Source organism: Mobula birostris, chromosome X (genome assembly GCF_030028105.1).
Source record: "Mobula birostris isolate sMobBir1 chromosome X, sMobBir1.hap1, whole genome shotgun sequence".
NCBI lineage: Eukaryota > Metazoa > Chordata > Chondrichthyes > Myliobatiformes > Myliobatidae > Mobula > Mobula birostris.
In genome coordinates this window covers 57,841,518-57,854,995 of record NC_092402.1, presented here as the reverse complement: position 1 = coordinate 57,854,995, position 13,478 = coordinate 57,841,518, and the positions used below count along the sequence as shown (strand labels likewise).

At 42.1% G+C, this 13,478-nt stretch overlaps 1 protein-coding gene across 4 annotated transcripts in view; it reads right to left on the bottom strand.

The window, feature by feature from the left end:
* The window catches only part of pou6f1 (POU class 6 homeobox 1), a 94,796-nt gene that overhangs the window by 15,164 nt on the left and 66,154 nt on the right, over window positions 1-13,478 (bottom strand). For all 4 annotated transcript variants that reach the window (XM_072249336.1, XM_072249333.1, XM_072249335.1 and 1 more), the window contains exons 9-10: window positions 6,227-6,359; window positions 4,597-4,765 (exon numbers count right to left, since the gene is read on the bottom strand). In XM_072249336.1, coding sequence (XP_072105437.1) covers window positions 4,597-4,765; window positions 6,227-6,359 — 302 coding nt within the window. The remainder of the gene's footprint in view (window positions 1-4,596; window positions 4,766-6,226; window positions 6,360-13,478) is intronic.

The window sequence follows — 13,478 nt, the reverse complement described above, 5'->3', positions numbered from 1 at the left end:
TCCTTGTGTTTTTTTTTCTCTTTCTGCACATTGGGTGTTTGACGGTCTTTTTTTTATATGTGGGTTCTTTTATTTTTTATGAGCACAATGTGTTTTTTTTTCCTCTTTGCACATTGGATGTTTGACGGTCTTCTTTTTTTATATGGGTTCTTTTGGGTTTCTTTGTTTCGTGGCTGCCTGTAAGCGGACGAATCTCAAGGTTGTGCAATGTATACATACTTTGATAATAAATATACTTTGAACTTTCAACTTTGAGATACTGAGCAAAGGAAAGTCATGAGTACAGCATAAGTGTCAGCATTTGGTTGGGCCAAATGGCCTGTTTCCACACTATATATCTATTTAATGCTACGTAAAGTATTGTATATTTAGCTTGATAATTATAGTCGTCCATTTCAGATTCCCTCCAAATCTAACTTGATTATTTTACAAACAGGTTCTGCAAAAAGGAAGGAGGAGAGCTAAGGTACCGGTGACCCCTGTTTCCATCCAGGGGGGTCAGTGTGGACATGGTGGAGGATTACAAATACCTGGGGATACGAATTGACAATAAACTGGACTGGTCAAAGAACACTGAGGCTGACTACAAGAAGGGTCAGAGCCGGCTCTATTTCCTGAGGAGACTGAGGTCCTTTAACATCTGCCAGACGATGCTGAGGATGTTCTACGAGTCTGTGGTGGCCAGTGCGATCATATTTGCTGTTGTGTGCTGGGGCAGCAGGCTGAGGGTAGCAGACACCAACAGAATCAACAAACTCATTCGTAAGGCCGGTGATGTTGTGGGGATGGAACTGGCCTCTCTCACAGTGGTGTCTGAAAAGAGGATGCTGTCTAAGTTGCATGCCATCTTGGACAATGTCTCCCATCCACTACATAATGTACTGGGTGGGCACAGGAGTACATTCAGCCAGAGGCTCATTCCACCGAGATGCAACACAGAGCGTCATAGTTAGTCATTCCTGCCTGGGGCCATCAAACTTTATAATTCCTCCCTTGGAGGGTCAGACACACTGAGCCAATAGGTTGGTCCTAGACTTATTTCCTGGCATAATTTACATATTGCTATTTAACTATTTATGGTTTTATTGCTGTTTAATTATTTATGGTGCAACTGTAACAAAAACCAATTTCTCCCGGGATCAATAAAGTATGACTATGACTATGACTGAACACAATAAAGCCAAATATTTTGAGATTCGTTTCAGTAATGGCGCAAAAATTATAAATCACCAGCCACAAAATAGATTTACTATTCCATGTACCTCTTTCCATTTAAGGAAAGAAGAGTAGAAACTGATACTTCTCTACTAAAGCTGTCAGGTTTAACCCCTTTCAAATAGCAAAGTAATTTTAATGCCAACATCAACATATTTTTTAGTGCTATTAAAATTGGGCAGTATCAATTCAAGTCAAGTTTATTGCCATGTGCACAAGTGTGGTGAGGTACAGGCACAGTGAAAATCCTGCTTGCAGCATCACAGACACATAGGTAACACACAGAACATGAATTATACACAAATTATACAGGGCAACGAAGACAGTGGTAGAGAAAAATAGACTGCAAAACAAGAATTTAGTGCAAAAATAAAGACACAATCAGAGACTTGGTAGTGCAAGAGGAGATCCATAATGTTCCATTGCTGACATAGGGTTAGGGATGTGCAGGTCGGTTCAAGAACCTAATGGAACCATTGGAAAGTAGCTGTTCCTGAACTTGGTGGTGTGGGACTTCAGGCTTCTGTACTGGTTGTAGTGAGAAGAGGCCATGAACCAGATAGTGGGGATCTTTGATAACAGATGTTGCCTTCTTAAGGCCATGCCTCCTGTTGATAGGACTGATGGTGGGGAGGGCTGTACTGTGATGGACCGGGCCGAATACAGCTCTCTGAAACTTCTTGTATTTCTGTGCATTGGAATTGCCATACCAGATCATGATGCAACAACCAGTCAGGATAGATGTCTGTCATGTGTCCAGGCTGGAAATATGTTGAGAAGGCAGTCAATGACATCAGTCCCCTTGCAACACTACAACACTGATTTGATGATAGGGTTGCAATATTGGGCTGTGTTAATCACCAACAAACAAAATGGTGCTCATCTCTCAGAAGAGACCACACCTCCTCAACTGTGTTATTTAAAGGGATTCCCAATAACTTGGAGGTTTGTTGGTAATTGATCAGGACGTTTGACAGAAATACATTGAGTAAATCATTGGAGTAAGTGAAATTCCTGCTGAATGCTGTGACTCAGGGTCAGCTGGAATCTGAAGTGATTGCTATGGCCAGGAAAAATAGGAACTTTATGGCTGTGCCACTGGACTTCCAGCAGGATAGGGAAGAGGGGTGGACTTGAAGACTGCCAGAAATGGCAGGAGTGGAAGAGTTCTGGTCAGGAGAGCCTATTATGGTGGAATATTTCAGAGGGCATATTTTACACGTGCAGTTGTCTTTGAAGCAACGTCTGAGTAGATTTAGGTTTTCCAAGGTAATGACTGAGATATGCTGAATGCCTGGGCTGTGGCCACAAAGCTGTGCGTGGATTCCTCAGTCTGTGGCTCTAAGTATTTTTGCCTTAGATTTTTGTCAGGCTGGATCTACGGACATTAAGGTATCTCTCAATACACTTCCCACTGATGCATCAGGAAGGATAGGTCCACTCTACTTAGGTTGAGGCAACAGGTAGCTTGGACACAGCATTTAGCTGACATTGCAGGCTTCTCAATTGTGTAAGAGATAATAGATTGCACCCAGAATGCATTAAGGCCTTCAATAAATGATGCAACATCATAAAGAACTGTAAGGGGTTTCACTCCCCAAATGTCCAATTTATGTGCGACTAATTTCTAAGGCAGCAAGTCAGCAAGGTTTCCTTGAGAGCATCTGGATAACCCAAGATTTTTACCACCCAGGTGAACAAAAACAGCAACTGCATAGCTACACAGGGTCCCCTCTAAATCATACACTATCTTGCTTTCAAACCATTAATAGATTTTTAAAATCAAAGGTATTAAGGTTTATGAATATGGAGCTATGTCACAGACCATGATCGTATTTACTGACAGAACATACATGAGGATAAAGTATGACTATGAATATAAACAGCCTTGTCCTTCCTACTGCTGGTACTCAGTGTTGCAACTAAGCTGGTGTTAGTTTGCATGCTTGCAGTGGTAGGATTGCAGATGGCCCTACAAGATGACCCTGTGGAGTTCTAGACTCAGCTTTGTCATGCGCTAATGCAAGCTGAGCGAGTTGGCTGACAGGTATCAGCAAGGACAATAGCAGAATGCTAGCCGCGGGTGACTTATGTCATTCTTAGACATCCAATTTGTTAGATCATACAATGATTCAACTCTTAGAGCTGTTGTCTCACAGCTTCAGTAACCTGGGTTCAATGACCTTCAGTGCTGTCTGTGCCGTTGACACAAATCATTTCATTATAACAGTGCATTGAGGTACACAAAGGAAAAGAATAACAGAATGCAGAATAAAGTGTTACAGTTACGGAGAAAATGCAGTGCAGGTAGACAATAAGATGTAAGGTTGTTCAATAGCCTTATAACAGTGGGATCAGAGTTATCCTTGAGCTTGGTGGTATGTACTTTCAGGTCTTTGTATCTTCTGCCTCATGGAACAGGGGAGAAGAGAGCTCTGTCATGGGAAGAGATCAGCAGGTGGACAAAGGGAAAGGTTCAAGGATGTGCTTAACGCCTCCTTTAAGAAATACACCGTACTCCTTGACTCATGGTAACCTTTGGCCCACGACCATTCCAAATGAGGAGTGTTCAGAATAGGATTGGGAATGTTCAGTCAGTGCATCAACAGCACATTCAGACCCTGTGTAAGTGGTGGAAGGAGTGCACCACCTCATAAATTACCCAAGCACCACATCACACACCTCCTGCCCAATCTATGGAAGAGCCCACAAGACTCATCAGTTACCCCAGGACTGGAGCGGAAGTAACTCATCCTTAATCCTGAATTACTGCTCAAGAAGAATAAAACTAAATCAAATCAAATAGGCTGGAAACCTTGCTGATCTGTACAGCTTTGTATGGCTTTCTATGGCTAGAGGCTAGGTTGAAGTAGCAGTTTAGTACAGAGAAGCATCCAGCTCTGATGAAAACATCCAATGGAAAAAAAAAATCCTACAATTTTGCTTTTAAATGATTTCCAGCTTGTCATGTATTTTCAGCCCTTTCTGTTTTTAATTTAGAATTTCCAGATTTTCAATATTTTTATTTTATCCTTGCAATAGATATCTTTGTTTCTCATGTTAGATATTATTTTGAGCTGAGTGGCTAATACAAGGGGTGCATAATTTTACGGTGATTTGGGGAAAGTATGACAGAGGATATCAGAGGTAAGTTTTTTTTTAAACACAGAGAGTGGTGAGTATGTGGAATGTGCTGCCAAGGTGGTGGTCAAGGCAGATACAGTAGGGACATTTAATAGAGTCTTACAGAGGAACATGGATGAAAGAAAAAAATGAAGGGCTATGTGGGAGGGAAGGATTAGATTGATCTTGGACTAGGTCAAAAGGTTGGCACAACATTGTGGGCCGAAGTGCCTGTACTGTGCTGTGGTGTTCTGTTACCTGCAAATGGCTGACTGGCTGTAGGCTGGCCCCTCCGCTGCACTTAATGCCTGTCCAACCTGTGTCTGTGTCAGCCCAAGAGATAGTCGACGGATCTTAAAATTCTTGGCAAATTCACGTATTTCTTCAAGATTTATTCCGTCGATCTCAGTGGGTGCATTTTGAGGCTCTAAAATAACAGAAAACAAGAACTTGCATTTATGCAGCACTTTTTACAAGTCCAGAGTGTGGCAAAATGTTTTATAGTCAATGAGTAACTTAAGTATAGTTCCTGTTATAACGTAGAAAATGTAGCAGCAAATTTGTACATGCCCAGCTACCACAATCAGCAATGTTAGAAGGACTGCCTGAAGGGGTGGTGGAGGCAGAGACTCCTACAACATTCAAATAGTATCTGGACAAGCACTTGAATAGCCAAGGCATGGAAGGTTGTGGACAATCTACTGGTAAATGAGTTTGGTGGACACAGTGGGCCAAAGGGCCAGTTTCTCTGCTGTTAACTCTACGACCAGATGATTTGTCTTCAGTGATATTGGTTGAGAAAATATTCCAGATGGGATTCCATTGTGAGAAAGAAAATAAAATAGCTCCATAACTGAGATTCCTCTTTTGATCTTGTTTAGACCCAGCCAAATTCTTTGCTGGAAATTTGAAGTCTGGTCTCTGGTGGAAGCTGAACCATTACCCTCCTCAGATCATGTATTGAGCATCAAGGCTGTATCAGGAACCATCAGGAGTTAGTGTTTGTGGAGACTCTGTATTACTATGAAATTCTGCATGGTGGGGTGTCTTGAATAGAGGCTTAAGGTGAGGGATAGGAGGCTTAGAGGGAATATGAGGAGCATTTTCAATGCACAGGGTGTGGTTGGACATAGCAGGTGAATGTGGAGGCTCTCTTGACATTTGAGAAGCATCCAGACAAGTACTTAAACCGCCAAAGCATAAACAGTTACAGACATACTAGGGGCAAATGAGATTACATTACATGTACATACATGTACTTTTGCATATGACAATAAACTCATCTTTGACCTTGATTCATGTAGATAGGTGCAATGGGTAGCATAGACACGGTAAGCCAAAAGGCCATTAAAAAATAGCAAGGAAAGCTTAATAAGGAAGGCTTATTTCTTGACAATTGAAAAGCAGAGAAGTTACTTTAAACCAGTGAAACAACTTGGTTGGATAATGCTTGGGACACTCTGAACAGTTCTGGGATGGTTACTAATAAATCCAAATAGGGAATTCAGAAGAAGCTTCTTAGACTGAATGCAGCTAGAATGCGGATCTAGTTCCTGGATTTGTTAAGATGAATAGTAAAAATTTATTCAAGGGGGAGCTCATGACTGAGAAAAATCAGGACATATTTATTGATTTATGTGGAGAGGATCGGGAGAAGGCTCACCTGGAGCACTCAACCTACTAGGTCAAATCATCTGCTCATGTGCAAAAATATTGTGCCATACCTAACAATGCATATAAGACTTTAGAAGATCTAAATAACTATAATTATTGGTAAATAGATGCTCACTATAAATAAAAAGATAACTTGTGAATTACTAATTAATTAATGAAACAACTGTGCACACTTAGTACCAGATGATTTTGATTTATTTTGTCTAATACGTACTGTTGACAAGTTGTCCAACACTAGCACTACAAGGAGTGTTGCTTGATGTAACAGGGGGTTCAGTCTGTGCAGCAGATGTGGCTGGTGTCACACTGGATTGTGTGACAGTAGTTATTGTCTGCAAAGCTTGTACCTTGAAGAAAAAAATAGCAGATAAAGTTCAGAAATGCTTACTGTGATTTCCATCTAGAACACATTGGCCCAGTGTCAGAGGTGCTCTAATTCATTACCCTCAAGTTTTCACGCAAGAAAATTCACTCACACTGCCACTAGACACTTTAGTTATTTTTATATATACTACAGGCAGGAATATTTAGATTTCAGTATGTTCTGATAGTCATTAAACTGCAGGAATGTTTCAAAAAGTATTTATTCAAGGTTCCTGTACCTATATTATGCTGCACAAGGATTAGAAGAGTGCAAGAAAATTAAGTGCAAGGGCCATGACGAGGAAGATTGAGAAATCAAGAATTCATTTTTGACATACGAGAGGTCCATTCAAAACCCAGTTGACAGTGGGATAGAAGCTGTCCATTGTGTGTGGTGGTATGTATTCTCAAGCTTTTGTCTCTTCTGCCTGACAGGAGTTGGGGAGAAGAGAGAATGATGGGGATGAGAGGAGTCCTTCATTATGAAGGCTGCTTTCCAAAGGCAGCAGCAAGTGTAGACGGAGTCCTTGGAAGAGAAGCTGATTTTGCTGGTAGACTGGGTAGTGTCCACAACTCTCTGCAATTTCTTGTACCGGAAATCACATTATGAAAACAACTGTGACAATGGGAAAAAGTGGTTTAGGGCCGTGTAATACTAAGTGTTCTCCAATTCACCAGTCACATTGTATCCAATCTGTGCTATGCAAACAATTTGAATTACAGGACTACCCATACTTACAACACTTCTGGCCCACAGTTTTCTGCTCCAAGCTGTGAATGGCTCTTCAAGCCCAAAGGTCTGGCCAATTTCAAGCCACCTTTCACATGCATTTACCTGCTCAATAAACTCTCAGCTGTGTTGTGGTGAAGCTGATGCCTGGTCACTTGCAATGGGGCTTGCCTGCAGAAAACCATGTAGGATGACCATCAACAACGCAGGGGACAAATGGCCAGGATGCCAGCTAAACCATTACATTGTGAGGGGCACCAGACTGGGCTGATAGAAAGTAGAGGGGGCACTGTTGGAATGGCAGGTAGTGTCACCTTGAGAGAGGGCAACCAATTTGCACTCCACAGAACTGCTACCATTTACCCAGGCCAGAGCAACAGAAATCCTAGTAACCTGCTAGGCGACAGACTGCTGGAATGCCAAGACACCGCCAAACCTCTTCCAGTGTTGGAATTCAGACGCGTTCTTGTTTGTTGGGTGAAGTTGCAAAGTGCTGCATTGCAAGCTGAGCCAACGGCAAACAGGCACTGCATGGTGGTTGAGTCTACTAGTGCAAGTATTGATGTGAAGCTGGCCACTATTTCCATACTAGGAGCAAAGGGACACAAGGTCCATGCAAAGTACGTGCAAGATTGGAGCTTGACACTCCCATGCTCTTTGATATCTGATGCAGATTTGCAGGCAGGCTGCCAATGTCCCAGATATCTTATGTGTGCACTTATTAGCCAAGGTCCATAATCTGTCCTAATGCAGTTAGAGTTTGATTCTTCTGAAACAGAACTAGTAAGTAACCATACCTTTCAGTAAATGGACCACAAGTTGCCTTTTCCTTCCATTCTGGCTGCAGTCCACTCATACTTGGTGGCTCATGACATACGGATCCTTCTTTCAGACTGCCCTCTAACAAGGTGCTATGATCCAGGCTGCTGAATGCAGATTTTACATCGAATGACAGGGTCTTCTTCAGTTTCTGGTGGCTCTTTAGTTTGAGCCTGTGCAAGTCAGATTTCTTTAGTAGTTGAAATGAGGGAATCATGAGTGATCATAGTGAAGGGAGGGGGGTAAACTAAAGGGGTGTATTTAACCCAAATGAATCTTATGTAGCAGAAGAGATTGTGGGAGGAGGGGAAGCAGGGATGTCAGATGTGAGGATAAAGTTTGGGTCTGAGAAAACTGCCGTTTCCAATCTTCAATAGCAAAATACTGTGCAGCAGCCAATCCCTCAAGTGCCAGCACCCTCTCCTCAATCCGATTTAGCACGATAAGTTGTATTCCTGACCTCACAACCTAACTCATCGTGACCTTGCACCTTACTGTCTGCCTGCACTATACTTCATTCTGCACTCTGTTATTGTTTTACCTTGTACTACCCCAGTGCACCATGTAATGAATTGATCAATGTAAGACAAGCTTTTCACTGTATATTGGTACAGGTGACAATAATAAACCAATTCCAGCTGAGTCTGTGGACATGGTACGGTCCCTGCCAGTATGTTGCTACAGTCTGTGGTTGCACCTGCAAAATGGGAAAATAACACTTTACTAACTGACTTATACATCTGTGTGGCATGCCTGCTGTTTGTTTTTAAGAACTGCTTGAGGATGTTGCAGTAAGGGTAGGCGATTAGTGGGATATATGAACTATAAATGATACCTTGTGCCAACCAACTGGCAGGAGTATTCAAGGACATTTTCAACCTCTCACTGCTACGGGCAGAAGTTTCCAAAAGTCAACAATTATACCTGCACTTAAGAAGAATAATGTGAGCTGCCTTAATGACTATTGCCCAGTAACACTCACAACTACAGTGATGAAATGCTTTGAGAGGTTGGTCATGACTAGACTGAACTTCTGCCTTAGCAAGGACCTGGACCCATTGCAATTTGCCTATCGCCACAATAGGTCAATGGCAGACGCAATCTCAATGGCTCTCCACACGGCTTTAGACCACCTAGACATCACAAATACTTGCGTCAGGATGCTGTTCATTGACTATAGCTCAGCATTTAATACCATCATTCCCACAATCCTGATTGAGAAGTTACAGAACCTGAGCCTCTGTACCTCCTTCTGCAAATGGATCCTCGACTTCCTAACCGGAAGACCACAATCTGTGCGGATTGGTGATAATATCTCCTCCTCGCTGACGATCAACACTGGTGCACCTCAGGCATGTATGCTTAGCCCACTGCTCTACTCCCTGTATACACATGACTGTGTGGCTAGGCATAGCTCAAATACCATCTATAAATTTGCTGACGATACAACCATTGTTGGTAGAATCTCAAGTGGTGATAAGAGGGCGTACAGGAGTGAGATATGCCAACTAGTGGAATGGTGCCGCAGCAACAACCTGGCACTCAACGTCAGTAAGACGAAAGAGCTGATTGTGGACTTCAGGAAGGGTAAGACGAAGGAACACATACCAATCCTCATAGAGGGATCAGAAGTGGAGAGACTGAGCAGCTTCAAGTTCCTGGGTGTCAAGATCTCTGAGGACCTAACCTGGTCCCAACATATCGATGCAGTTGTAAAGAAAGCAAGGCAGCGACTATATTAGGAGCTTGAAGAGATTTGATATGTCAACAAAAGCGCTCAAAAACCTCTATACCATGGGGAGCATTCTGACAGGCTGCATCACTGTCTGGTATGGAGGCGCTACTGCACAGGACCGAAAGAAGCTGCAGAGGGTCATAAATTTAGTCGGCTCCATCTTGGGTACTAGCCTATAAAGTACCCAGGACATCTTCAGGGAGCGGTCTCAGAAAGGCAACGTCCATTATTAAGGACCCCCATCACCCAGGGCATGCTCTTTTCTCACTGTTACCATCAGGGAGGAGGTACAGAAGCCTGAAGGCAGACACTCAGCGATTCAGGAACAGCTTTCTTCCCCTCTGCCATCCGATTCCAAAATGGACATTGAACCATGAACACTGCCTCACTTTTTTAAAAATATATATTACTTCTGTTTTTGCATGATTTTTAATCTATTCAATATATGTATACTGTAATTGATTGATTGATGGATTTATTTATTTATTACTCTTTTTCTTCTATATTATGTATTGCATTGAACTGCTGCTGCTAAGTTAACACATTCCACGGCACATGCCGGTGATAATAAACCTGATTCTGATTTATTGAGTGTTGGAAAGATGGTATTTGATAGTGCTTGATTGTAATTCAGCAGTTGCTAGTTGATAAATTTTGTTGATGCTTGTTGATGGGGTCAATGATCATCACACACTAAACAGGACACTGTATTAAATTTCTTCCACCATCAGGGGTCTTCGCCCAGCAACTTTTAAACTTCCTCCCAAGCCCAGTGATATTCCTAGGTCCACTCAATTGCCATGACCTCTTTGCGTGTATCCTTGGCTATGCAATGCCTTCTGGCAGTAGTTGCTGGGAGTGAGCAACTCCACTTTACGTGATGCAGGCACAGTTTTGAAAAGTAAAAGGTTACATACAGCCAGCTGTTGCACAGACCTTCTGAAGTCATTCCTGATTGTTGTGCACTAATATGAACACAGCACAGTGAAGACACTTAAATGGACAAGGTGTTGCAAGCTATGTAGAAGTCAGAGACAAACAGGCACAGGTCCACTGCACAAGAAATGCGTATGTTTCCAGCATGAAAGAAGTTTTCTCTCAGACTGACTTTGTAATAATCAGTCCCTGACAGTAGATGGCAATCTGTACCAGCCAATCCATGGGTGGAAACAGACTGTGTAATTGTTCTTTCTACGGGCAAGAAATAAAAAGTGAGCTGAGCTTGGGCATTGTGGATATGTTAAGGACCAGCAGCTCATTGGGCACCTGGCAATTAGAGAGACAAAGGTACAAAGCTAGATTTAAATAAATCTTCAGCAGGAATTGCAAAGCTACTGCTAGGTAAAATGAAAGAAGAAAACAACTCCATCCCAGCAACATCCTGGTGTATCTCCTCTGCACTCTCTCCAGTATAATCCCATCCTTCCCGTAATGTGATGACAATATACTCCAGTTGTGGCTTAACCAGTGTTTTATAAAGTTGTACCATAACCTCCCTGCTCTTATATTCTATGCCTCCGCTAATGCAGGCAAAGATACAGCCCTGTTGAAGGGTTGTTGCCTGAAACATCAACTCGTTATTCCTTTCCATTGATGCTGTGTGACCTGCTGAGTTCTTCCAATATTTGTGTGTTAATCTGGATTTCCAGCATCTGCAGAATCTCTTGTATTAAAGATCCTGTATGCCTTCTTCACCACCTTATCTACCTGTGTGCCACCTCCAGGAACCCTTGGACTTAGTCACTAAGCCTCTTCATTCCCTAATACTATCAAGGGCCATACCATTCATTGTATATATCCTACCCTTACTGGTCCTCCCAAGGTGCATCACCACACCTTTATCAGGATTAAATTTAATTTGCCTTTGTTTTGCCTATTTTACCAACTGATCAATATCATCCTGCAGCCTAACACTAACTTCCTCACTAATTACCTCTTACAAACATATTCAAATTGATGTATATGATTAAAAGTAGTGATCCCTGTGGTACACCATTGGTCACAGGTATCCAAATACAAAAATAACACTCTAACATAACCCTTTTCCTCCCATTACCTCACTAATTTTGATTCCTATTTGCCAAATTGCTCTGGATCCCATGGGCTCTAACTTTTTGCAGGAGTCTCCCATGTGGGACCTTGTCAAAAGCTTTACTGGAGTCCATGTAAACCACATCTCATAATGCAGACTGACTAGCAAGCTACTGTTCCTCATCTATCTTTGTTAGATCTTGCCGTATGATAATTGAAATCAGCATTCCTTATTTCAAGACTTTAATTTCTGGTCACCCCTCGTCCTTCTTCATTATTACCTTGAAACATACAGAATTATGGTCACTATCCACAAAAACGCTCTCCTGCTGACAATCTAGCCACTTTCCCAACTACATTCCCTAAGATTAGGTCCAATATTGCTCCTTCTCTGGTAGGACCCTCTCTGTCCTGGCTCAAAAAAACTCTCCTGGACACATTTTAAGAGTTCCATTCCCCTAGGCCTTTCACATTAAGGCAATTCCAGTTCATATTGGGGAAATTGACATCTCCCACTAATATAACCTTAATATTCTTACACTCCTCTGTAACTTGCCCAAGTATCCTGCTCCTCTCTCTCATATAGACCACTAGAAAGCCTGTAGCACAATCCCAGCAAAGTGACTACCCACTTTTTGTTCTATATGGCATCATTTGAATAGGCTTCCAGCACATTATTCCTTTTTACTACAGTAATGGACTCCTTAATCTACGCTGCAAGGCCAATTCTCTTCTATGCCTCCAACCCAGACATTCTCTCTTCTCCCCTCTCCCATTGAACAGAAGATACAAAAGCCTGAAAGCACATATCACCAGGCTCACGGACAACTTCTATCCCACTGTTATAAGGCTATTAAACAGTCCCCTAGTACAATATGATGTACTCTTGATCTCACAATTATCCTCATTATAGCCTTGCACCTTATCGTCTACCTGCATTACACTTTCTTTGTATCTGTAATCTGTATTCTGTGTCTCCTCAATGCATTGTTGTAGAGAAATGATCTGTTTCGACAGCATGCAAAGTAAAGGGTTTTTTTTCACGGTATCTCAGTACATGTGACAATAATAAACCAATTTACCTTCTCACTTGAACATTTTATACCTCAGAATGTTGATGTGCCAGTTTTGCCTTTCTTTCAACCAGGTCTCCGTGATAGCGACATTGTATTAATATGCTAATTAATTCCCTCATTTCATTTGCTGTACTTGTGAACATACTATAACCAAAAGCAGTGAAAACAAATGCAAGTTTAGCCTTGCATCTCCCCATGTGCCTGATCATATGAATATTTGATCTTAAAGCTTGTTTCAGGGTCAAATATGACACCAAATCTACAAATATCCTGGAGCAATAATCAATCTGCAGGGGGAACTCAGTAGAGATGCAGGGTTTTCACCTGGAAGGTTGACAATTTTCCCCCACACACACATTCTTCTATTATCCATGTGCCTATCGAAGAGTTTCTAAATGCCCATAATATACCTGTCTCTACCACCACCCCTGGCAGGGTGTTCCACACACAACCACACTCTGTGTAAAAACCTACCAGACATCCCTCTTATACTTTCCTCCAATCACCTTAAAATTATTCCCCCTTGTATTGACCATTACGCCCTGAGAAAAAAGTCTCAGGCTGTCTGCTCAATCTATGCATCTGATCATCTTGTATATTTTTATCAAGTCACCTCTCACTCTCCTTCGCTCCAAAGAGAAAAACCCTAGCTCACTCAACCTATCCTCATAATCTCTCTGATGCAGGCAGCATCCTGGTAAATCTTCTCTGC